Consider the following 26,639-nt stretch of genomic DNA (forward strand, 5'->3'; position numbering starts at 1 on the left):
GCGGCAATGCCCATGTTGTTGGTGTAAGAACTACGTTTTGAAAGTTTACATTTGGGGTTGATGCCTGTTTTAGAAGTAGAAGTGTGCTTACTGTGTTCTAGGCCTCGGGTTCAACCCCAAGCACTTAAAGGAAAATCTAGAGTGCTTCTCAAAGTATGGTTCTAGCAGCCACAGAACCACCTGGGAATCTGTTAGGTGCACAGGCCTATCTCAGCATTCACTTTTTACAGGCATTTCAGGTGATTCTGCTGCATGCTCAAGCTTGAAATTCACAAGTATGTAGTGAAATATTGTTTATGATCTAATAAAGCTTGCCTGGAGGTCAGAATGCAAAGCTAGCCACAGCCATAGAGGCCAGGCAGTGATCCCAGCAGTCACACTGGTTAGCAATAGAGGCGGTGGTGGTGCATGCCTTTAACCCCAGCACTAGAGAGGAGGATAAGGCAGGAGCTCAGGGTCTCATTTGGCATTCAGTCTCCAGCCTCAGCCTTGGTAGAGGTAAGAACTCTCTAGTGACTTGACTGCTTTGCTTTTCTGATCTTCAACTTGAACCCCACTATCTGTCTCTGGGTTTTTATTATTTGTGCTACACAGGTGTCCTTTCCAGAATTGACAGAATTCCCTTGACTGTATCCACTACACAGTGAACACACCTGCCTACTATCTCCTCCTTAGCGATCACTCTTTAACACAAAGACCCACTGAGCTCCAACACTAGAGTGAGCTCAGGTACTGCAGCCTTTTCTGGGGACTCTGTCTCCTTTGCTTCTGAGGAGGCTGACTGGCATGCAGGGCAGAAGGGCCTGCACTGGAAGCATATTCTCTGTAGGAAGGTGACTTACACTGTTCAAGTAAGACTGTTGGAGGGACAGCCTGGCCTACAGAGCTAGTTCCAGGACAGCCTCCAAAGCCACAGAGAAACCCTGTCCTAAAAAAAAAAAGATTGTTGGAGGGAAATTCGTGTGGATGCCAACCCTGACCACCTGAGCTCAATCCCAGGGATGGAAGAAAAGCACCAGTTCATGAATGTCATGAATGTTGACCTCTTACCTCCACCAATGCACACACACTCACACACTAAATAAATGTGAAAATAACTTTAAGAGACACTGAAATGTTATAGTAGAGGCACGGGTGTGGTTCTTAGTACAGATGAAAGGGCTATGTGGAGAGAATGGTAAATACAGGCTATGAGAGAGGGAGAGAGACAGAGACAGAGAGAGAGAGAGAGAGAGAGACAGAGAGAGAGAGAGAGAGAGAGAGAGAGAGAGAGAGAGAGAGAGAGAGAGAGAGAGAGGAAGGGGAGGGACAGATGCTGTGGCCATGCATAAGTGAAAGAAAATGGAGGCCAGCAGATGGAATGAAATGTTCTATTATGGGCATCTAAAGGAGGGGCTTGCATGGTCCAGGGAGGACCCATCTGCTTAGCAAGACACCTCCATGGTCTGGGGTGTGTTTAGGAGACTAGGGGCCTCACGGGCTTCTTGAGCTCCATCGGACTGATCAATGGTCACAGGTTGGCTGAAATAAATTTTTTCAGATCCAATGTTACTGGGGGCTGAGTGGGTTCGAGATCGAGCGAGCCGGGTCATGCTGGCAGATGGTACTGTAACAAGGAACCAGGAGATTAGGAGGAGGAGCTCGGTGAAGCTCAGGTGCTCTACAGGTTTTACCAAAGACTTCACCTTTCCCAGCCCACCTCAGACGATCCCCAGGACAACATAAGAGGGGCCCCACTTTGCACTATTTGTTCTAGGCAAGTGACTGTATGCAAGGCTGCTTTGATCCCCTGCGTCTGGATTCTCCCCAGAGTCTACTTCAGAGAATGATGGGAAACCCTAAGGTCAGAGTAAAGCCTCTTAGCTGTGTCCACGCCATTCATACAGTGATTAGGAAGGTGACTATGGGAACACATACTGGTCACCAAAATGTGTAGTGTACACAAGACTAAACTAAAGAACAAAAGAAAAACAAGTCAGATGTGTTTTACAGTGCAAGTCCAACACAGTGAGACTGCCATCCATTCCCAAGGACCTCCTGTTACAGGTAAGTGCTGATGGCATCTGCCCATCTCACATATACGCATAAATGAATTTAACACACCCTATTGGTTTCCACTTTAAAGCCGATTAGTCGATGGGTTGGTTATATTCTGAGAACTATTGACTTTTGGATGTCAAACTTACCCCATCATCCATAAATAGAAAGCATATACTACTCACTGTAGCCCATTCCCTGCAAAAAGTACTTGAAGGCCTCAGTGAGCTTTCCAGGCTGGGGGTACAAAACAAGAAGTCATCAGTCGGGCTGGAGAGATGGCTCAGAGGTTAAGAGCACTGACTGCTCTTCCAGAGGTCATGAGTTCAATTCCCAGCAACCACATGGCGGTTCACAACTATCTGTAATGAGATCTGGTGCCCTCTTCTGATGTGTAGACATACATGGGGGCAAGGTGTTGTGTTCGTAATAAATAAATAAATCTTTAAAAAAAGAAAAACAAAAACAAAAAATAATAAAAAAAAAAGAAGTCATCAGTCATCCGGGCATGTAGGCACAACCTTTAATCCCAGCACTCAGGAGGCTGAGGCAAGTGGATCTCTGTGACCTCAATACCAGCCTGGTCTACATAGTGAGTGAATTCTTGGCTGGCCAGGCCTACATAGTAAGAGCCTGTCTCAAAATGAATGAATGAAGCAAACAGCAAACAAAAATTTTTAAAAAGGAAGAAGGCATTAATCTTTGCATAAGTAGAGAGGTAGCAATGAGTGTGTGTGTGTGTGTGTGTGTGAGATGTGTGTGTGTGTGTACGCACGAGTACTTATGAGTACTCTCTTACCTGAACTACTTGGGGCAGTCCTCCACAGTCTGCCATCTAGAAGAGGAAGAACACCTAAGTCAGCAGGACTCCACTAAGGGGAACACTCTCAGTATTCCAAGTCCTTTCAAAGGGGCTACTTGGCTGACTTGATTCTATTTGTTTTTTCATTTGTTTATTGACAGGGGCTCTCCACGTAGCCTTGGCTGTCCTGGAACTCTATGTAGACCAGGCCCCCCTCAAAACTTACAGAGATTCTCCTGCCTCTGCCTTCTGAGTGCTGGCATTAAAGATATGCACCATTATTCCTGGTTTTGAATTGTCTCTGTTTAAAGGGATATGAATTCCATGGTTTCATTGTTAAAAAGCTTTATGCCAGGCATGGTGGCCCACACCTTTAATCCCAGCACTCAGGAAGCAGAGGCAGGCAGATCTCTGTGAGTTCAAAGCCAGCCTGCTCTATAGAACAAGTTCTAAGACAGCCAGGGCTACACCAAGAAACCCTGTCTTAAACCCCACATCCCCTGCAACAACAACAACAACAAACAAAACCCAACCAACAAAACAAAAACTTTATGTGAGTTTGAGGCCGGGCTGGACCAACAGCCTCCAAAACAATACAGAGAAACCCTGTCTCATAAACCCCCCCCAAATAAATAAATAAATAAATAAATAAATAAATAAATGGGAGCTATGATTTAAGATATGGAATGCCACAGAAATCCTGAGTTTGAGACTGAGACTGTGGCTTGGTTGATTAAGTCCCTGCTGTAGAAGCATAAGGACTGAGTTCAGATTCCAGAACCAACCTCAGTGATGCCAGGGCACAGAGAGGCAGATCTCTCAGACTGGAGAGATGGCTCACTTCCCAGCACCCTCATGGTGGCTCAAAAACATCTGTAACTCCAGTTCCAGGGATCTGAAGTCTCTTCTTACCTCCATGGGCTCCTGCCTGTACATGCTTCATATAACACACTCTCACACATACCCACAATAAAAGAAGTATTAAAAGGGTGAAAGGTGGAGAGGCAGGCAAGGTATCCCACACTTTTAATCCCAGAACTTGGCAGAGGCAGGTGGATCTCTATGAGTTCAGTAAGCCTGGTCGACCTAGTGAATTTCATAGCTAGGGCTACAAAGTGTCACCCTCTCTCAAACCAAACAAAATGAAGTAGAGAATGACACCCAGTGTTGGCCTTTGGTCTCCACACACTTGCATGTGCACCTCCAGGCATGTTTCTACACACCCATAAGAGTGTACCAGTGGCCGGGCGGTGGTGGCGCGCGTGCCTTTAATCCCAGCACTCGGGAGGCAGAGGCAGTCGGATCTCTGTGAGTTTAAGGCCAGCCTGGTCTACAGAGTGAGTTCCAGGACAGCCTTCAAAACAATATTGAGAAACCCTGTCTCGAAAAAGAAAAACAAAAGAGTGCACAAGTGTGTGTGTGTGTGTCTCTGTGTGTGTGTATGCTTGTGTGTGTGAGTGTGTGTGCATGCATGTGTGTATGTGTGTGTATGAGTGTGAGTGTGAGTGTGTGTATGAGTGTGAGTGTGTGTATGAGTGTGTGTGTGTGAGACAGTTCATGTGTGGTATGTTTTAGGGAGCAAACCCAGATGGCCAAGCTGACACGGCAATGCCTGTACCTGTTGGGCTATCTCACAGGACAAGGGGACACCATTCACACATTGTTACCCATCAGATAACCAGCATCTGTTCACCTGCCTCACAAGCTGTCTGCAGTGGCCCAAATGCGTGAACAGAGGCTCCAGTTCAGACACACTCAGCTGGAGCTCCTGTCGGGGACACTGAAAGGGGAAAAGATTTTTTGTTTGTTTTTTGACAAGGTCTCACTACATAGCCCTGGCTTGAACTCACAGACATCCTCTGCTTCTGCCTTCTGAGTGCTGTGATTAAAGGTGTGTGCCACCATGCTCAACCAATGGAGAGAATATGTTTATTTGTTTATTTTTTTAGACTGAGCCTTGACTTTTATCACCTAAGAAGCTCCATATTCACTTTGCTTTCTGACTCTGCCTGTGCCTTCAACACCTTCCCATCAAGTTTCAATAAGGAAGCACACTTGCGCCTGTCTTGGGCACACTTGGCATACGTGGGACAATCATAAGCCCTGCTGACATGCTTCTTTGTCTCAGACAATCTTGTGAGGACTTTAGGGCTTACAGCCTGAACCCCTAGAAGTCTGCCTAGGCACACACCACATTCAGATTTTGATGCTTTCCCTACCTTCTTGGTACAAAGGTAAACAATCCCAGTGTCAGGGAGTTTTGTTAAAGGCTTTATTGTAGGGAAACCTATGATGGGATCTCAAAAGCTGGATCATTCTGAGTGCCTCCAAGCACTGTCCCAGAAAGGGGAAAAAGAAATGGCAATAGGGGCAAATCGTCACACTAGCCCAGACATTTAGGTAACAAATGGCTGTCTGCCAGTCTTGGTGGCACACGCCTTTACTCCCAGCACTCAGGAGGCAGAGGCAGGCAGATCTCTGAGAGTTCAAGGACAGCCTGATTTACATAGTGAGTTCTGGGCTGGCCAGGGCAATGTAGAAAGACCCTGTCTCAAAAGATAATAAATAAAAAGTAAAAGAGTTGCTGTCTGGGTGTGGGGATGCAGACTTGTCAGAGTGCTTGCCTGGCACGCACAGAACTTGCGGCTGAGTCGCCAGCACTGCATGAATTCACACAGTGACACATGCCTGCCATCCCAGCACTTGAAAGGTGGTAGCAGGAGGATCAGAAGTGCAAGGTAATCTTCAGTTAAACAGATTTGAGGCCATTATGGGATACATGAGGCCTTTTCTCCCCCCAAAAGAGTTGCTGTCTATCTGCTTAGAGTGCACCTATCTTAATTATCAGAATATTTCTGGAATTTTCTTACCAATACAGCAAGGTTAAGACTGTAAAAACATTTCCATTTTGTGTGATTCTCTTAATAACACTGAAATATTAACATTTTTAAAATTTCTTTATCATGCATACACTGTTCTGCTTGGATGCCAGAAGAGGGTCATTACAGATGGTTGTGAGCCACCATGTGGTTGCTGGGAATTGAACTCAAGTCCTCTGGAAGAGCAGACAGTGCTCTTAACCTCTGAGCCATCTCTCCAGTCCAATTATTAACATTTTTAAAAACGTATCTTGTTCTTTTAAAGAACTGTGGACTCTTTTTTTCCTTCAAGATGGTATCTCACTATGCAAGTCTGATTGTCCTGGAACTCACAATGTAGACCAGGCTGGCCTCCAACTCACAAGAGATTCACCAGCATCTGTCTCCAGAGTGCTGGGATTAAAGGCGTGTGCCACTATAGCAGCCCAGTGAATTATTAACATTTTTGTTACAGTTTTTGTTTTTCAGACATTCTCCCTATGTAGCCAAAGCTGGCCTCCAAGTCAAGATGTGCCTGCTTCCACCCCCCAAGTGCTAGCATTACAGATGTGTGCTATCCTATCTGGTTTATGCAGTTTTTGGTGATCTAGGGAAATGTTTGTCATGAATGGGGGGAAAACAGATATGGAGCTATCAGTACCTTTGGGAGGCATTTTGAAGCAGGTTTTTCTGTGTAGCCCTGGCTGTTTTGGAACTCAATCTACAGACCAGGCTAGTCTCAAACTCAGAGATCCACCTGTCTCTGCCTCCTGAGTGCTGGGTTTAGAGGTGTTTGCCACCTTGCTTAGTGCATACATTCTGATTTTAATGATATCAAACAGTACAGGAAAAAGACACCAATATCAGGGCTGGCGAGATGGCTCAGTAGCTTAGAGCGTTAGTGCTTTTTCAAAGGACCTGGTTTCAGTTCTCAGCACCCACATGGCAGGTCACAACTGTCTGTAACTCCAGTTTCAGGAGACCTAATACCCTCACACAGATATACATGCAAGAAGAACACTAATGCTCATAAAATAAAAATAAATACATTAAAAAGACCCCAATACCTTTACTATAGGTAACCCTTTTACTAGGATTCTGAGCGATTTAAGTTTTTTGTTCTGTTTATTCTATTTCCCAGTCTCTACGAGGACTATGGTGGTTTGGAATAGAGTGGCTCCCATAGGCTCCCATAGGCTCCCATAGGCTCCATGTCTGAATGCTTGGTCCCCAGTTGGCAGAGCTATTTAGGAAGTACTAGGGGGTGTGGCCTTGTCAGAGAGGTGCGTCACTCAGGGTGGGCTTTGAGGTTTGTGCCATTCCCAGTTCCCAGTGTGCTCTCTGCACTCTTTTTTTTTTTTTTTTTTTGGTTTTTCGAGACAGGGTTTCTCTGTATTGTTTTGGAGCCTGTCCTGGAACTAGCTCTTGTAGACCAGGCTGGCCTCGAACTCACAGAGATCTGCCTGCCTCTGCCTCCCGAGTGCTGGGATTAAAGGCGTGCGCCACCAACGCCTAGCTGCTCTTTGCACTCTTATGTGGGGGTGTGAGCTCCCAGCTGTTCCTGCCATCATGTCTTTGCTCCATCATTATGGACTTAACCCTCTAACTGTAAAACCAAGCAAACACCTTCTTTTATATGTTGCCTTGGTCATGGGGTTGTATTGCAGCAATATGAAAGCAACTAACATGAGAATATACTCTGGAAGTTCTGTTCCTTTATGTTTAAAACAGGGAATGACAGAATCATGAGAAGATTTTCTGTGACACTTTCTGGAGAACAGCCTAATTTGAAATCATGCTAACTCACTCACAAGTGGTTGGCAGTGACAGAAAACACATTACCTTCAATAAAGTTGTATTTACAGGGTCGAGGCGAGAATTACATTCAACCTTTTAAAAACAAAAAGGAGAAAACAATTTTATAAGGAAAATATTCAGTGGCTTAGAATCAGAATGATCCTACAGGATTAGCAGTTCAGCTTGCTGGTGGCCGACCTAGTCAAACAGAGTACCAACATAGACTGTGGGGTTTCAAGTGCTTCTTGTCATATCTGATACTTCAGAACACATCCACAAATCTGGAAATGAGCTGGCAAAACAGTAAAGGCTTAGCAGTAAAAGCACTTGCTGCCACCCTGATGACCTATGTGTGATCCCCAGGGCTCAAATGATGGAAGCAGAGAACAAACTGCACATCATTCTCTGATCTCCGCACATATACACACATGTGCAATGCACAGAGTAATATATATGATGTAAATATCATGCAACTTCATTGTCTGTTACTCGTTAATGAACAGTTGCATGATGAATCTAACTGCTCTCCCTGGTGGCCATGACATGCGGGCAAGGCCTGTTTTCTGCGAGCGAACAGACTGTGGCCTATCCTGCTGGGCTGCCCTCCATGCTGTCCCAGCACTACTCCCTCTCAGCCTGTGCACTGTCTCCACCTCCCTGCTCGGGCTGCCACTCCCCAACCACTGACTCTTCTGCCTCAAGGTCTCTGGCCCCCAGTATGAAGCTGGATTCCCGTGACTCTCTCACTTTTATTTTGTCTTTCTTTATTTGTCTTTTAAGACAGGGTTTCTCTGTGTATCTCCGGCTGTCCTTGATCTTGCTCTGTAGACCAGGCTGGCTTCAAACTCACAGAGATCCACCAGCCTCTGCCTCCCAAATGCTGGGATTAAAGGTGTGTGCCACCACCACCCAGTGACATTTCAGTTCTTTTTTTTTTTTTTTTTTTTTTGTTTTTTCGAGACAGGGTTTCTCTGTGGCTTTTGGAGGCTGTCCTGGAACTAGCTCTTGTAGACCAGGCTGGCCTCGAACTCACAGAGATCCGCCTGCCTCTGTCTCCCGAGTGCTGGGATTAAAGGCGTGCGCCACCAATGCCTGGCCAACATTTCAGTTCTTAATACACGCACCCAAACTCGGAAAAGCCACATGTTTCTCTTTGAAGTTACCAGTGATGTTCCAGTCTCAAACTTAACAGTTTTCCTTAAGACAAATAATAACATTTGAACCTTCACAATCCTCATTTCCATTGACTCACAATTTTATGCCATATACAGTATGTACTCAAAATATCCATCTTTCACAGACATTATCATAATTGCTAGAAAAAATGGATTGCCACAACCAGAGATGCTACAGTTTCGACAGGGCAAGGACCAAAGGGTGGGTTTATAGGCAATGGTTCTACTAGAAACATGAGACCAGATGTAATTGAAAATACTTCAAGGCTGGGCAGTGGTGGCACATACCTTTATTTCCAATACTCAGAGTTCAAAGCCAGCCTCATCTACAGAGTGAGTTTTGGGACAACCAGCACTAAACAGAGAAATCCTGTCTCAAAAAAGAAGAAAGGAAGGAAGGAAGGAAGAGAGAGAAAGAAAAAAGAAAAGACACAAACTGACAACTGAGACAAATCTACATTGTAGGATATAAAACTAGCTCTTGGGTTTCACCTTACCTAATAACCCAACCTCCGAATCTAGCTATTTAATATAGTCAGGACTCTGTTAAAGCAAAGTTTATCTTTGGTAATGGGGATCACAACTACCCATTCTATGCTTTGTAACATTTTCCTACACTGAGCACTTTTAAAAATGGTGCAATGCACTTCAGAAGTAAGCAGAGAAAGGCTATAGGCCCTCAGCCACCTTCCAGCCTGTGGGATTTGTGTTAACTTCCTCCTGGTGGAAGGCTGGCTGTGTGCCAGAAGTCTGACACATATACAGTGTTTCACTGCACTAATTGCCACAGAGTGAACAGCAGCACACAGAACCATCAAAGACCACATGATCAATCTGATGAGACCTGGTGACTGCTGACTGTTTAGGTAAAGGTGGGTTGCGTTTGTTTAATTATGTAAGGATGTGCTGCTGTTATACCTTGCCTGCCTACAATGGCTAATAGAGAGGGAGGAGGTATGGGTAGGACTTCCAAGCAGGGGGAGTATGTAGGAAGAGGAATCTAGGCTTGAAAAAAGGACGAAAGAAAAGGAGGTGCCAGGGAGACACCAGGGGCCAACCAGGCAGACACAGAGAAAGCTGGGAAGCAGGACATACAGAATGAAAGAAAGGTAGAAAGCCCCAAGGCAAGACGTAGATGAGTTAAAGAGTTAGATGAGTAGATGAGACATTAAAAGAGTTAGTGGGACAAGGCTAAACTAAGGCCGAGAAAAAGTAATAAGTCTCTGTGTGTTTATTTGGGAGCTGGTTGGTGGCCCAAAGAAAATTCCAATTACAGCTAAAGAATTGGTTTTCAAAATTTGTAAAAGTAAAACCCAGCCGGTGCAATTAGATACAGCATGACCTAGTGTGGTCACGTTTCCGTGACACTGTGTCAGCTGTGTGCCTGACACACACATGTGACTACACTTCAGTCCCAGCCTCCTCACATCAGGACATACTTACCACAGCCTCCACAGCAGGTGAATTGTCTCCTACCACCAGTAAAGTAGAACACCTACGAGCACACGGAAGAAGAGGAGTCAGTCAGCAAGTAAGCACACACACTGTGGACAAGGGATTCGTCATGACAGGCAGACACGCAGCAATTCACTTACTTTAATGTTTTCAACCTGTTGTCATTTTGGCCTGGTTTGGGTCTTTTAATCTTCAGGTCTCTTCGTCTAGACAAACAAAGCAGAATCAGTATCGTTTGCGGGAAAATCATGGCCCTTCACGTGTTTCCTAGAGGAGCCTGTGTTTTCACCCTGAGAGGCAGTTCCCAGACAGGAAATAGCACACCTTCCCAACTCTGACAATGGAGGAAGTCGTGTGTGAATTCTGGAATACATAAACTTTTGTTTTGTATTTCAGCACCCACAGGATACTTCTGCCTTATGGAATAATTCCAGCAAAGAGCAATTAAGTCAAAGCTCAAATGTTCTCTCTTTTTCTATATGCATGGTCATATAGTACATGCAAGCTATCACACAGCATGGGGGAGGGGAAGCTCCCTGCCTCTTTTCTCTTACAGGCGATTGTCATCTCTTTTGAACTGGTCTACAAGAATAGGAAACACTGTACCTATCATAAGAACGCAGGAAAAGCTCTAGGTTTCCTTGGTTGATATCTTGGGCAATTCGTAGTCTGTAACTTTGAATCAGTTCCAGGTTGGTCCTCAGCTCTTCCTAGAATAAGCAGAAAACATATTCTAAGCTGCAGAGAACACAGTCTGAGAGTGTGCATGCTCTCTCTCTCTCTCTCTCTCTCTCTCTCTCTCTCTCTCTCTCTCCACACAATAAGAAAATTTAAGCTTACTGGGAATGTTAAATGAAGTTTTTTTTTGCATTGGTGGGAAAAGGTGTATCAGGAATAGTTGGGAAGATAATAAATCCAGAGCTTTGTATTAATATCACCACGAAGCCTTCTAGAGAAACAGAGATAAAACGCTTGCACTCTACTGCATAGGCATGAGGAGAGCCAAGAAGATAAACTAAGGACAGCTTCCTGAAGCAGAAGGCACTGAAACAATCACTCTCAGGAAATATGACAGGCACACCAACTGCAGCCTAAGGACGCTATAATGAGAAAAACGAAGATTGAAGTGGAGGAGATAGCTCAGTCACTATGTGCCCACTGTGCAAACATGAGGACCTGTGAAGGGGCACCCTTGCAATCCCAGACCTGAGAGGCAGAGACAGGGAGATCCCTGGGGCTCCCTGGCCAGCCAGCCTAGTCTAACCAGCCAGGAACAGGTCCCAGTGAGACTCTGACTCAGCAACAGGACAGTTCCTAGGGAACAACACCAGATACACACATGCACGGGTACACACACACACATACACACACACACACACTAAAGTGTTCACACACACATACATATATATACACACACACATGAATAAAAAAGAAATTGATACTATGACAGACAACAGTATAAATAACAGTAATTAGAGTGAGATTAGTCACTTCCCCTAGAGAGGAACCTGAACAGCTGAATTTGAGATAAAAAAGAATAAGTGCTACTCTAAGACAGGTAGAGATTGCTATAAGGGGCAAAGCACAAATATCTCTGAATTCTTCACATGTTACTCATTAAAGCTTCTGATAGTGTTGTCATTAAACACCATATTTTAACACAGGCCAGAGTATTTGCTGACCTGGAGGCCCTGTACCTGGATTAAGCTACAATACAAAACTGGAGGGGTCTGAGAAGCCACACAAATGTCAAAGACAAGGGGGAACTGTCACTAAAGAAAAACCTAAATTACCCCAGCCTCCAGCTTACTGACTCTTAATTGAGTTAGCATGGATTTTGGAAGTCACACAGCTTGGCAATACATCATAGCTCCCCCTCTAGCTTTGCTGCAGACAACACCCCTAATGTATGGGCTATGATAGCAGTTGCCTAGGTAACAGCAGAAGTTTGAAAGCTGCTTTTGCTGAAAACACTGACCCTTCATTTGAACCTGTAACTATCTGATGGGCAATGAAAATGGGACAAAGAGGCTTGGAGATGTATCTCTCCTTTGCTGTTCTGATATTTGGATCAGGTCCCCTCAGCTCTACAGGTAGACATGTTGATCATCTGGGAAAGGTTTTGCAGAGAAGTTACCTTGGAAAAGGTTTGCTTCTTCTACCCTGTACTGGGCTCCTTTAGCATCAATCACAGTTCAAGCCCTTCAACCTTACATAAGGCACACGCTAACTACAAGGCCAGGATGTTTGTGCAAGACACTTGTGTCAATAGCAGGAGAGACTCAGCAGTTCTGGGGTAAGTCACTGGCTGAAAACATGAAGACCAGGAAGTTCCTAAGAAAGGAAGATATCTTTTGAGCTGGGCAGTGGTGGCGCACACCTTTGATCCTAGCACTTGGGAGGCAGAGGCAGGCAGACCTCTGTGAGTTCGAGACCAGCCTGGTCTACAAGAGCTAGTTCCACAACAGTCTTCAAAGTCACAGAGAAACCCTGTCTCAAAAACAAAGCAAACCAAAAAGAAATTCCCCTCCCTCAGCTGGGCATTGGTGGCATACTCCTTTAATCCCAGCACTTGGGAGGCAGAGGCAGGCAGATCTCTGTGAGTTCGAGGCCCCCCTGGTCTATAGAGTGAGTTCTAGGACAGCCTCCAAAACAATACAGAGAAACCCTGTCTCCAAAAACAAACAAACAAACAAACAAAAAATTCCCCTCCCTCTACCAATATACATGGATCTTTTAAAAAACACAAACTGTACTCTTACATATATGCTGCTAACATACACTTTTCCACTTCCACTTAGGCCTGGGCGAGAGTATTTCTTAGCAGGATATGGAGAACAATCACATTTTTCATATTATCTGTTTTCTATACCCCTGTTAATTCTGAAATCATGGGGCTAGAGAGATAGTTCAGAGGTTAAGAGCATTGCCTGTTCTTGCAGAGGTCCTGAGTTCAATTCCCAGCAACCACATTGGTGGCTCACAACCATCTGTAATGAGATCTGGCGCCCTCTTCTGGCATGCAGGCATACAAGCAGATAGAACACTGTATACATAATAAATGAATCTTAAAAAAAAAACAACACCGAAATCAATTTTTAATGTTATTTGAGACAGGGTCTCATGTAGCCCAGCTGACCTTCACCTCACATGTAACCAAGGATGACCTTGAACTTCTTCATCCTCTGCCTCTACCTCCTGAAAGCTACAACTACAGGCTAACTTAACTTGCCATATCCTGCTAATGTAGTACTGAGGTTGAACCCATGGCCTCATGGAAACTAGATAAAGACTCTGAGCTATATCCCATCCCACAGTTCGTTTTTATTCCAATGTTCCTAGTGTGTGTGTATGCACAGGAGCCACAGCACGAGTGTGGACAATTCTCTGGAGTTTCTTCTTTCCTCCCATCTTCACAGAGGGTTCAGGAATTGAACTTTGTTCATCAGGCTTGAGGGGCAAGCACCTTTACCTGCTGAGCCAGCCTGTTTGTCCATGATCATTGTCTTTTGTTTGGCTAATTTGGTAAATAATAATGTGGGGAAGGTGTTGCTGTGTGTGTGTGTATGTGTGTGTGTGTGTGCGCGCCTGTGCCCACGTGTGTGTGTACATGTTTGCACTCACGCACATGCCTCTCACCATGCTTGTCATAGGATAATGTTCTGGAGTCTGGTCTTTGTTTCACCATGTGAGTTTCTGGAACCAAACTCAGGTCCTCAGGTGGCAGCAATCACCTTTATCCACAGAACCGTCCTGGCAGCCAGCTGTATTTTAATCACTAGTGAAAATGAGCATTATTCATACTTTTGTATATATGATTAGGTCAGCATAGGCTGACACAGAACTTACTATGTAGCTGAGGCTGGTCTTGAATGTCTGATAATTTTTATCCCCATCTCCCAAGTGCTGGGATTACAAGCCTGCATCACCATCCTGGCTATAATTCATGTTTAAAAATGATTATCTAAACCCAGATAAACTTAACCAAGGCCATTCTTTAAAAACCCATTTGCCCCTGTCTCGAAAAACCAAACCAAAACAAAAAAAAACCCATTTGCTACATAAATTTAGCCCTAAGTGCTTTAAAAATATTTTTATTTTTTAATGTGCATAAGTGTTGGCATGTGGATTGTTAGTATACCATGTATATGAGGTGCACAAGTTATCCAAAAGAGTGCATTGGATTCTCTGAAACTGGTGGCATAGTTGTGAGCTGCCATATGGGTGCTGGGAGCTAAGCCTGGGTCCCCTCAAGTGCTCTTGACTCCTGAGCCAACTCTCCAGCTCAAGTGTTTGTTTCTTTACAACGTCTTCCCTTTCTAAGTGAAATTTGACTCTGGCTGCACTCCTCCCAGCTCTGATAACACAGGAACATCACTAATGACTTCAAAGAAAATCTTTGTTCAGAGACAAGGGAGAAATTGTGACCTACATTCCCTGACAAAGCAGTGGAGACAAAGGACCATATGGTCTTCATGCCTATTACCTATCCATCCACTAGGGGAAGCAACCTCTCCAAACTTGACTCTGGTAGTTTTTCAGTCTTAGGTATAGGTGTGCAGCTCTCTCTTCCTCTTCTTCATCTTTTTCTTAAATCCTTACCTGCTTCAAGTGCCCTGATACAATCCATGCACCAGTCTAATGACAGAAGACCAACCCAATGGTACAGTGTGTCCCAAATCTATCAAGAATGAAGCATGAATAAGAAAAGGGGAATTTTAATGAGGGATCAGGGAATTGGGATTCCTGGAGGAAACACCATGCTAGGAATGAAATAAGCTACCCCAATATCCCTGCACCAGGAGAAGGCTATCCCAGTTACAGGGTCAGGCATACAGGTAAATCCACATCTGCACACTCTATGGTTTTTATCTTTTCTTTAGATCTGGATGACTCTGTGGCAAGGTAGACACAGACTGAGGGTCAATCTCCAGTGTTGGCCAAAACTAAAAACAAACTAAATTTTCCATATGAGAATCTATATGTCATAGAAACACAATGTTGTTTTCTCTTAATACAGACAAATAAGTGTTCAGACCCAAAGCCAAGTATTTTGGCCAGAAGCCCTGGTGACAAGTAGATAATACCTACAGCTGAAAATTAACTAGTGGGAAGTAGGCTTATTCAGAAAGATAGAACAAGGACACTTATGCTGACCTCTGACCTCCATACATATGCACACACAAGTATACATGCACCCACATGCATATATACAAACATATATATCATACATACAAAAACCACAAAGACAGAATATGGGCTTTGGCGGTGACCTTGGATTCAAATTTCAACTCCATGGAGAATGGAGTTGGTGGTGGTGGTGGTGGTGGTGGTGGTGCACGCCTTTAATCCCAGCACTTGGGAAGCAGAGGCAGGAGGTGCTCTGTGAGTTCGAGACCAGCCTGGTCTACAAGAGCTAGTTCCAGGACAGCCTCAAAACCTTGTCTCAGAAAAACAAAAAACAAACAAACAAACAAAAAAGGTGAAGCCATGGTGAATGGGGTAGAAATGATGTGAATACATGTGTACTCATGTATGAAATTCTCAAAGAACTAAAGCTAAAATTAGAAACTATTGTCAACTCCATTTGCAATATGGATAACAATAAATCCAGACCTCAGTTTCTCTATTGTATGATCAGGCCACTAAACCTGAAATAATTGAGTTTGAATATCCGAAGCAGTAGTTATTTGTTTTGTTTTGTTTTGTTCTTTTGAGACAGGGTCTGTATGTGGCCCTGGCCATCTGGGAACTCCGTGTATAAACCAGTCTCTGTACCCTGGAAGTCACAGAGATCAGCCTGCCTCTGGCCCCAAGTGCAGGGATTAAAGGTGTATGTCATCACACCCAGATTTTTTTTTAAATTTTGTTGAAATTATTATTTTATGTTTGGCTATTTTTGCCTGCACATATGTCTGTGCACCACCTGTTTGAAGTGCCCACTGAGGCCAGAAGAGGGAAGGTGTCTGATCCCTAGGCTGAAGGTACAGACAGTATATGGAACTAGGACTTGAACCTGGGGCCTCAGGAAGAATAACCCGTGCTCCTAATTGCTGAGCCATCTCTCCAGCCACCTAAGGCAGCTTTTAAAGTACTTAGCACATACATAATCAGTAGGGGGTAACAGCCTGATCTTTCCCAACCTTCCATTTTCCTTTAGGTGTATTTAGAACATTAAGTATGCAGACTAACCAGCTTTTATCCACCCCCTGGAACTGTCCCTCCACACTCCAGCCACTCACAGCTCAGTTTCTCCATCATCACTTCACTCACTTTTCCCTTTGAAAACAGGACTGGAGGCAAATCCCCACCAACAATTATCCACAGGACAACTGGCACCCCGCTGTGGATTTCAGTGTCCATCAGTCCACGGGGGCTGAATAAGATCATCTCTAGGCTCCTCTCACAATGACATTTTAGCATTCTCTGCCTTTTCCTTCTTCTTCTGAAGTTTGCATTTCTGCGAAGCCTTCCCTGAACCTCCTGATGGCTCTAAAGATGTCTGGTGAGGCACTGGTGTTGTCAAACATTCACAGATGGCACTCTGCTCACAGGGGACAGGTGGGGGAGATGCTGTTTTCTGTTACTCTCCAAGTGCCAAGATGCCTGAGGCTAAAAGAAGCCTCTCCCACAGGCCTGGCTTTGCAGGCCATATGCCCTTCTGACTGCATGGGACATGTTATCTGTCAGGATGCAGCAGACTGCAAGGTACCTCTTTCTTTCCTAAAGCACAACAAAGACAGTGAACTCAGCTCTTCAGCTTGCACAGGTGCTTACCTGCCCAAAGTGATGAGCCAAAATTATGTCCACAATGTTGGTCGTCAAGCCTGAGAGCTAGAAGATAAAAACTGTGTTAGGAGAGTGAGCATTTCACAGGCTGTCCACTAAAGGAAGGTGTACTTTACACATATTATCTTTCAAAAACAAATCAAACACACAGATCCATATCATTTAAAGAAATGTGGAAAGGGCAAAAATATAAGGAAACACTAAGAGTTCTTTCTTTGCATGGTCTGAGCAGAGCTTGCTTTGAAATAGGGCTGGAAGGAAGACTGGCCATTCCTTTGAAACCGTGAGACCTGACACTCTGGCAGTCTGCTGCTTCCTTCCTGTCCCCATTTCTGCATCTACACTGGGCTGATGGCAGGTAGAGGCCGATTTACAACCCTGCCCAAGACATGCAAGAGACCAAGAAAAAATTCCTTCCAGTTTTAGCCACCTTTATTTCAGGCAGTGGGAGGAATAGCTATATTTACAGAATGTCCTCACATTTTGAACATTTTTCTCCCAATCCTTCCCATTTCAAAATGATGCATCTCATATCTAATAAACACAGCAATCTGTGTAAATCTGGAGACAGTCTATTTTCAGACACATCTCCTGCTCAAATGATCTTGCCAATTCCCCTTTCAGCTTTCTTCCTGGCTTGGGATGGAATTCCTACTGAGGACTTGGTTAGGAGGTGAAGTACTGAGTTGGAGGTGAGGGAGAGACGTGGACATGGGTCAAAGATTAAGAAAGAAAGATGGCCTGAAATCACCTGTGGGCTGTCAGTGAGCCATGCCTATAGATGAAAGAGGAGGAGGATTAGTTACTCACTTCATGTGTTGCACTATTCATAACGCTCAGAGACCCAAAGTGTTCTATAAATGTCACTAGGTTGTCACACATGTAAGTGTGGGGGTGGTATGCTAGACGGGTGAGCACATTTCAGACCAGTCAGACTGAGAGAGAATTCCACAGCAGTTGGCACCATCTCCATCCAAAGCTAGGGAAGGCAATACTTCTCAAATTGTAAATGAATGTGGGGAGGGACAGACAAACTGTCTAGAATCTGGTCTGCTGATAGGTAGGAAATATATGCAGGGTCTCATTTACCTGGAATTTGAAAAATATACCAGGCTAGCCTGAAACTCACATCTATCAATCTGCCTGCCTGTGCCTCCAGAGAGCTGGGATTAAAGGTGTGTGCTACCATTATCCAGCCCATTTCTTTTTGTTGTTTTGTTTTGTTCTTGTTTTTCGAGACAAGGTTTCTCTGTGGCTTTGGAGCCTGTTCTGTAACTAGCTCTTGTAGACCCAGCTGATCTTGAACTCACAGAAAATCGCCTGCCTCTGCCCTCTGAGTGATGGGATTAAAGGCATGCACCACCACTGACCGGCTTTTTTGTTTTATTTTTGGTACCTTTTCTTATGTATGCATATGTATGTAACAAAATTAAGATCATATTGTATGTCCGTTTTGACTTAATGTGAGAATTTTCTAGTCTCCTTTAATAGACAAATTACAATTTTTAAAAATTTGGAATATGGTCTGTTTGTGCATCCCAGACTGAATTTCTGGTCTCAATTCTTCCTCCTTACAAAGGCTGAGTTTATATAGCTATCACCATCCTTTCCTCAAGTGACAAAATTTTATCATATATTTCACCATTGTATAAAAATTTTGTTAGCTGGGTGGTGGTAATGCACGCCTTTAGTCCCAGCACTTGGGAGGCAGAGGCAGGAGGATCTCTGTGAGCTCCAGGCTAGCCTGGTCTACAAAGCTATACAGAGAAACTCTGACTCAAAAAATCAAAAAAATAAATAAATACAAGAAAAAACAAAACTTGTCACTTTATTATTGGTACTTTAGAGTCTTTTTCCATCCATTTGACTGACAACTAATGCTTTGATGACTATATTGAGTCCTGGGCCTTTGTGCTTAGGCAAATGACATATCTCTATATGATTAACATGCTATGTCTCTGGGTTATTTTGAGAACAAGAAGTTTATATATAAGTTTATATACATATATATATATAATGTATATACACATACATACATACATCTTTAAAGAACAGTGCCTGGTACTCAAAAAACACTATATAGGTATCAAATTTTCTCCTAAAAAATACTTGGGTTGCTGGGGTGGCTTAGCCAGTAAATGCTTTTGTTGCCAAGCCTGAGGATCCTAGGCCCAGCATGGTGGACAAAGGCAATCAAATGCAGAGGTTAGTTTTCTGATAGCCAGAAACCTGATATGGCACAGGGCATGGGTACACACACACACACTAATAATAATAATAATAATAACAATAATGGATATAATTAAATAAATATAAAAATGATCATCAGGACTGTGGAAATGACACATGCTTAAAATGCTTGCTACACAAGTGTAAGTACTATAGTAGTTCAGACACCCAGAAACCCATACAAATACTGGGAGAGTGTTGTAACCCATTTGTAATCCCAGCTTCAAAAGGCAGAAACAGGGTCCCCCAGTGCAAGCTGATCAGTGAGTTCTGAGTTTGATTGAGCGACCCTGCCTCAGTGGATAAAGTGAGGCAGTGATAGAGGTTCCCAGCACCAATCTTAGCCCCACATGCACATGGACACAGTGTACATTAAAATAATACTTATGGGTTAGCAAGAAAATGTCTCAAAACTGCTCCTTTTCAACCTAGAAACAAAGAATCATTTTCAGAAGAGGTGAGATCCATGCAGATAGGATAATATGATACAATACATTTCCCTTCTGTCTCCATTTTTAAAAAAGATTTATTTAAGATATTTTAGGCTGGGCAGTAGTGGCACACACCTTTAAAACCAGCACTTTGGAGGCAGAGCTAGGCAGATCTCTGTGAGTTGGAGGCCAGCCTGGTCTATACAGAGTGAGTTCCAGGACAACCAGAGCTACGCAGAGAAACTCTGTCTTGAAACACTAAAATAAAGTTTTAGGTTTATTTATTTTATTTTATCTGTATGGGTGTTTTGTCTGCATGTATATACATGTACCACATGTTCATGCCTAGTGCCCACGGAGGTCACAAGAAGGGCATCAGTGCCTCTGGCAGTTGAGAGCTGCCGTGTGGGTGCTGGGAACTGAACCTGGGTCCTCTAGAAAAGCAATTAAAATGCTCTTAACCACTGAGCCCTCTTTCTAGCCCCTAAGGGTAAACTTTTTGTTATTTTTTAATTAAGTGTATATTCATGTTTGTGTGGATTTACGCACATGAGTGCAGGTGCCCTCAGCGTCCAGAAGAGGGCATCAAATCCCCTGGAACTGGGGTTGCAGGTGGTTCTGAGCCTTCTCATGTTGGAGCTGGGTATCAAATAGGTCGTCAGCAAGAGCTGAAAGCACCCTTAACCACGGAACTATCTCTTCAGTACCCACCTTTGAAATTATTTACTTTTATTACATAATTGTGTGGGCATGTGCCACACTGCATGCAGAGGCCAGAGGACGGCTTTTGAGAGCCCGTTCTCTTCTACCATAAGGGTCCCAGGGATTGAGTTCAGGCCATCAGCCTTGGAGGCAAGTGTCAGTACCTACTGAGCCATCTCCCTGGTCCCTTGTCTTTTTTATTTTTTTTAACTCATTTAGCTCATGATTGTTTATATTAATAAAGTCAACAGCATGTTCTTTCAACTTCCTCTCTCTTTGACATAGCTTAAGGGTTAATTAAATTTCTTCCTTTTTTCAGATAGCAAACATCAACAATCTTATTCAAGATAGTGATTCATTCATTCATTTTGTTTATCAAGAAAGGAAAACTGAAATCCACAGACAGAAGATATTTAAGGTACAAATTAAGGTTCCTCTGTGTAGCTTGTCCTGGAGCTCACTCTGTAGACCAGGCTGGCCTACAACTCACAGAGATTCACCTACCTCTCCCTCCCAAAGAACTGGGATTAAAGGCGTGCACCGCTATTGCTGGCATTAAGTGCAATCTTTTATTTATTTATTTATTGACAATGTTTGTCTGTTTAGCTCTGGCTGTCCTGATGAAGCTCACATATTTCAATTGTGAATTCTATTTGCCAGCTCGACTGTACTAAGGAATGCCCAGGAAACCAGGCATGGTGCTGATACCTGTGCTTCTAGCACTCTGAGGGCAGAGACAGGAGATTTGTTTCAATTTCAAGACCATACTGCTTTGTTTAACAGTTTCAGATGAGCCAGGGACATGTAATGATGCCCTGTTTCAAAACAACCAACACAGATACCTAGAGTAAGAGTAATGAGAGATGGCTTTAGCAAAGGCACTTCCTGCCAAGCCTGAGGACCTGAGTTCAATCCCTGGAACCCACACGGTGGTAGAGAAAATCAACTTGTATAAGTTGTTTTGTGACCTCTACAGGTGCATCAAGGGACACTTGTACCCATACTTATGTACACACAAAACTCACAACAACAATAATAAAATCATTTGCCTAGCATTTGTGCCAGGATCCGGCTCAGTGGATCAAAGTGTTAGCTGCTTAAACCTGATGACCTGAGTTAATCCCAGAATCCATGGAACCCTGTAAAAGTTTCACAGCAGCAGAAACAATATAAACAAGCAAAGATGAAGGTAAACCTGACTTCCTAAAGTTGTCCTCTGACCTACACACACACCCCCCCACACACCAATTGTTTTAGGGCTGCGGCTGGTAGCACACACCTGTGATGCCAGAATTTAGGAGCTGAAGGCAGGAGAATCAGAGGCTCGAGAGCATCCTCAGCTACTTTAGGGAGTTCAAAGCCAGCCTGGCATATATGATGCCCCATCTCAAAACAAAGCAACACGAAAGTGGGTAAGACGACTCATGCCTGCAATCCCAGCACTTGGCAGGCTGAGGCAGGAGGAGTGCCATGAGTTTGATGATATCCTGGGTTACAGAGTAAGATCCTGTCTAAAACTACCAAAAACAAAGAATCCATTCACTAAAAATGAATACATAAAACAACAAACAGTAAAAAGAGAGATGCTTAGGCAATCACCAAATCACTTGTTTCAGTATATATTTGATGGACTTTCCCAAACAACTGGTTCTAGGGTTCTGGCCTGGTGAACGGATTAGTTTCTTGGACTCATAATGCCCTGGTATTATTAGAAGACAATACAAAGTAGAGAGAGAAACTAGGTCATGGGGGGTGGGGAGTGGGGGTGGAGAGTGCACTTCAGGACTGTGCCCTGTGTGTGTATGTGTATGTGTGTGTGTGGGGGGAGTGCACTTCAGGACTGTGCCCTATGTGTATGTGTGTGTGTGTGTGTGGAGAGTGCACTTCAGGACTGTGCCCTGTGTGTATGTGTGTGTGTGGAGTGCACTTCAGGACTGTGCCCTGTGTGTATGTGTGTGTGTGGAGTGCACTTCAGGACTGTGCCGTGTGTGTGTGTGTGTGTGTGTGTGTGTGTGTGTGTGTGTGTGTAGAGTGCACTTCAGGACTGTGCCGTGTGTGTGTGTGTGTGTGTGTGTGTGTGTGTGTGTAGAGTGCACCTCAGGACTGTGCCCTGTGTGTATGTGTGTGTGTGGAGTGCACTTCAGGACTGTGCCGTGTGTGTGTGTGTGTGTGTGTGTGTGTGTGTGTAGAGTGCACTTCAGGACTGTGCCGTGTGTGTGTGTGTGTGTGTGTGTGTGTGTGTGTGTGTGTGTGTGTGTAGAGTGCACCTCAGGACTGTGCCCTGTGTGTATGTGTGTGTGTGGAGTGCACTTCAGGACTGTGCCGTGTGTGTGTGTGTGTGTGTGTGTGTGTGTGTGTGTGTGTGTAGAGTGCACTTCAGGACTGTGCCGTGTGTGTGTGTGTGTGTGTGTGTGTGTGTGTGTAGAGTGCACTTCAGGACTGTGCCGTGTGTGTGTGTGTGTGTGTGTGTCTGTGTCTGTGTGTGTGTCTGTGTCTGTGTGTGGAGAGTGCACTTCAGGACTATGACCTGTGCTGCTTCCTGGCCATACTGCCCCTTCTTTTGGGCCTAGATGTCACCTGCTCTGTTCTGCTATCCCTCTCTGCAGATTCAGATATCTGAGACTGGGAGTCCGAAAAAATTTTCCTCTGCTGTTCTCTTGGGTAATTTGGTCCCAGGTACACAAATCCAAGTAACACATGTATCTAGCAAAGGACTTATATGCAGAACATTTTTAAAGAAGAGATACATGATGATGGTTAAGAGACATTTCTAACAGTGTATTTGGGAAAGGCTGGCGGCTGGAAAGATGGCTTCAGTGGTTAAGAGAACTGGCTGCTCTTCCAGAGGACCCAGGTTCAGTTCCCGGCACCCACATGTTGGCTCACACCTGCCTGTAAGTCTAGTTCCAGGGGACTCAACGACCATTTTTGGCCTCTGTGGGAGTTGCACACACATAGTGCACAGATATGCAGGCAAAACACCCATATACATAAAATAAAATAAACTTTACAAAAAGTTTTTAAAAAGCCAACTTATTTTTATGAAGGAACTTGAGAAGTCTAGTTTAATGACCTGGGCCTTAGGAGACTGAAGGGTCACAAGATCATGGATAGCCTGAGCAATTTAGTGAGATCCTGTCTCAAAGTAAAAAGTAAAATGAGAACTGTGGGTGTAAGTTCAGTGAAGAAATGGAACCCTAGTATGCATGAATATGTGGGTTTAGTCCTAGTACCACCACCAGGTGAGGGAGGAAGACGAGGAGGGGAATAAAGAGAAGAGGAGGAAGAGGAAGAGGAGAATGAGGAGGAGGACCAGAAAATGGACAAATGGTCACCATCACCTAGTACTTACTTTGGAAGCTGCCCAGTCAATCCAGCCTTTAGCACACGGGTCAATGTTAATGAGCACAAGACCTTCTACCAGTTCAGGATGATTGAGCTGAGAGAGACAGAGACAGCAGTGAGACTCCCACTCCCACTCTTAAAGCAGTGGGCGTGGACATGGGTTTGTGCTGTGCCTCACTGCCTCCTGTCTGGAAGGAAGACTGCAGAGAGGGGCTCTGGAGCACTTCAGACAAAACCTCTTGAAATCTGACCCAGCACCTGGAAACCAGTCTCTCAGAATGCTATCAAGCCGTCTCCCCTTGCATGTCTGCTTAGGGAAGACAAGGTTTTTGTTGCTACAGCAGAGGAGACCATGCTGCAGTTGTTCAACTCACAGGGGACTTCCTTATGGACAAGTGTGCTAAGACACTTGGCATGGGGGCTTATGTGGGTTGCTGGGCTACAACATGGGCTCTTGAATTTTTTTCCCTGAAGCCATCTGAATAGGCAATGGCACCCCCAAAAACCACTTTCCTGTGATCCAGGAGGAATTTCATAACAGCAGACCACTGTTTTGACACGTTATGGTGTCAGCTCATTTTTCATGGCTGTAACAATCCCCCCAGAAGTTGCATCTGTGTCTCTTTACAATGTTCTGTCCTCATTTGCGGATTTTCAGGTCCTCTACACTCAGAGCAAATCTTTGCACACACATGTGGCTGGAGCAGCTGGAACTTACAAAACCAACACAAGCAGGCACCCAGCTGGGACCCACACACTGCCTCAGGGACTTACTGCAAACCGGCTGAGGATGTAGGCTCCTGCTCCAACGCCAATACCAATGATGCTCTTCAAACTGAACAAGGCAGAGGACAATTAACAGTGTCTTACTTCTGTGGAAGCATTGTATAAGGGAAGGAATACAAACCGGGCACATAGCTAGGCTCTGACACTTAGTAGCTGTGAGAACTTAGGTAGCTTCTTGTCTGAAATCTCAAGCTTCAGTGCCCTTCTTATTTGACAAAGACCTTGCCCCCCCTTTCTCTCTCCTCCCTCTCCTTTCTTTTCCTTTTCTCTTTCACAACCGTACCCACTGAAGATCAAACCTAGGACCTCAGGGCTATGCTTCCCGGCAGGCATACTACCTACTTTAAAATTTGCCTTTATGGTTAAATGAAACATGCCTGAAATCTGGAATTCACCTTCATTGTCCCACTATCTCAAAATCCATCAGCAAATTCTGTCAATCTGTGAATGTCACCATCAGTTACCACCCACTCTAGTCCATCCCAGGATTTCTTTGTGTTGAAGGTTCTCAGGATCAAGCTCAGAGATGTGCTTGCTAAACACATGCTCAATCACCAAGCTACAGCCCAGTCCCACTTTGTCTAAGGCATTTTTTTCCAGACAGGGTTTCTTTGTGGCTTTGGAGGCTGTCCTTGAACTAGAACTAGGCTGGTCTAGAACTCACAGAGATCCTCCTGCCTCTGCCTCCCAAGTGCTGGGATTAAAGGCGAGCGCCATCAGCGCCCAGGTTGTCTAAGGCATTTTATTGTGATTGTTTATCAAGCAGTTACTCTCCTAACTAAGGTCAATGGTGACTTTTCTGTTTTGCTCACTAATTATAGTTGCAGGGACAGACACAAAAGGAATTGTGAAAACAAAAGAGCAAAGTGGAGGGAATGGGTAGCTCGGTGGCAGAGCATCTGTTGATAAGGAGTGGAGCCTGGGGTTGATTTACAACAGGAGTGGACCAAACAGAAGACTGTGGTTTGTACTCACCTAAAGTGTGTAAGAATGCGAGGCAGCATTTCAGCTAGCTCATCCATGGTGGGGTACTGATACCTGAAACCCAGAAGGACACCTTCTGACTAGAAAGCCCCCACAGTGCCCAGTCACTGGGAGACCTTGACCAGTCCAGGAGTCTTACAGGAACACTCTGTAAGACTGTTTTGTTTTTGTTTTTGTTTTTTTTTCAAAGGCTCAAAGGATGTGATGTGGTGCCTAGACATGACTGTGGCCTTGCTCCATAACCCTCCATGACTGCCATGTGAAGAAGACAATTAATGGGCCACATTCCTTATATCAGAGGAAGCTAGAGGAAGAGAACTGGTTTGATGGCCCACTATGTGCTGTTTCCAACATTCACTTCAGCTCAGGAATGTCCAGCATCAAGAGTCAACTCAGGAAGCAGCTCACAGTCTGCCAATCATATTTAGGCAGTTAACGGCAGCAGGATACCTCACTTTCCTGGGTCAATGCACCATTATAACACTTGGGCTTCTCAGAATATTTATCATTTATTCACTTAGGTGTAGGATAATGTTTCTTTTATGAACTGCTTAACTATAATATGAACTGATTCTAAAATGGCCAGACAAGCCCAGGAGCTCACCCAGAGAAAAAGTAAAGAGAACATCACAGAGATGATAGAGTCAAAGAGGGACAGGATATTTCAAGATTATATACATTATATATATTACATTAAACTAGAGGAAGTGTGTGTATGTGTATATAGTAAATGGCCTCATATATAAGGGGAGACGATTTGCTCTATTACCAACAGGGAGCTCAGACTGCATCTGGTAGACACTATAAGAGATAGAGTATTCTCAAAACTATTTACGCTCAAATCAGGAAAAATATTGATGGATATCACCTGGGTGAACGACAACCTGTATTTCAGAGACACAACAGCTTGGAGAGAGTCAACTAAGATTCTGTAACAAGACTTCTTGGGTTGAAATCCTAGCTCAGCTACTCATTTGTACACTGACACAGACCCTATAGGGGTGTGTGGATCAAGTGAGCTAAAAACAAAAGCATTTAAACAGTTTCTGGAAGAGCCTGGGTTCTATGCAGGTGTAGACTCTCCCTTATCTTTGGAATGTTTATTCTCTAGAAGTCCCTGGGAAATGCAGGACAAGACGGGAAGGTCTCCTTTGTCCCTCAGAGCCTCTGATTGGCACCCTGTCCAGGGGACACTTGGGAGTCTGTGACGCTGGTGTGCAGAGCAAGTCTAGGATGATGTTGAATGCAA

At 44.3% G+C, this 26,639-nt stretch overlaps 1 protein-coding gene across 6 annotated transcripts in view; it reads right to left on the bottom strand.

The window, feature by feature from the left end:
• Positions 1 to 1,294: 1,294 nt before the first annotated feature.
• Positions 1,295 to 26,639, bottom strand: part of LOC101827455 (protein NDRG3-like) — a 36,221-nt gene continuing 10,876 nt past the window's right edge. Inside the window, exons 5-16 of one of the 6 annotated variants that reach the window (XM_040733004.1) lie at positions 25,382 to 25,444; positions 24,395 to 24,455; positions 23,628 to 23,714; positions 16,902 to 16,958; positions 10,731 to 10,834; positions 10,265 to 10,330; positions 10,113 to 10,164; positions 7,540 to 7,587; positions 4,533 to 4,619; positions 2,837 to 2,872; positions 2,223 to 2,274; positions 1,295 to 1,606 (exon numbers count right to left, since the gene is read on the bottom strand). In XM_040733004.1, coding sequence (XP_040588938.1) covers positions 1,425 to 1,606; positions 2,223 to 2,274; positions 2,837 to 2,872; positions 4,533 to 4,619; positions 7,540 to 7,587; positions 10,113 to 10,164; positions 10,265 to 10,330; positions 10,731 to 10,834; positions 16,902 to 16,958; positions 23,628 to 23,714; positions 24,395 to 24,455; positions 25,382 to 25,444 — 895 coding nt within the window. In that variant the 3' untranslated portion in view covers positions 1,295 to 1,424. The remainder of the gene's footprint in view (positions 1,607 to 2,222; positions 2,275 to 2,836; positions 2,873 to 4,532; positions 4,620 to 7,539; positions 7,588 to 10,112; positions 10,165 to 10,264; positions 10,331 to 10,730; positions 10,835 to 16,901; positions 16,959 to 23,627; positions 23,715 to 24,394; positions 24,456 to 25,381; positions 25,445 to 26,639) is intronic. The other 5 variants (XM_040733005.1, XM_040733007.1, XM_040733006.1 and 2 more) reach the window with 5 other exon arrangements.

Source organism: Mesocricetus auratus, unplaced genomic scaffold (assembly GCF_017639785.1).
Source record: "Mesocricetus auratus isolate SY011 unplaced genomic scaffold, BCM_Maur_2.0 Super-Scaffold_100028, whole genome shotgun sequence".
NCBI classification, from domain to species: domain Eukaryota; kingdom Metazoa; phylum Chordata; class Mammalia; order Rodentia; family Cricetidae; genus Mesocricetus; species Mesocricetus auratus.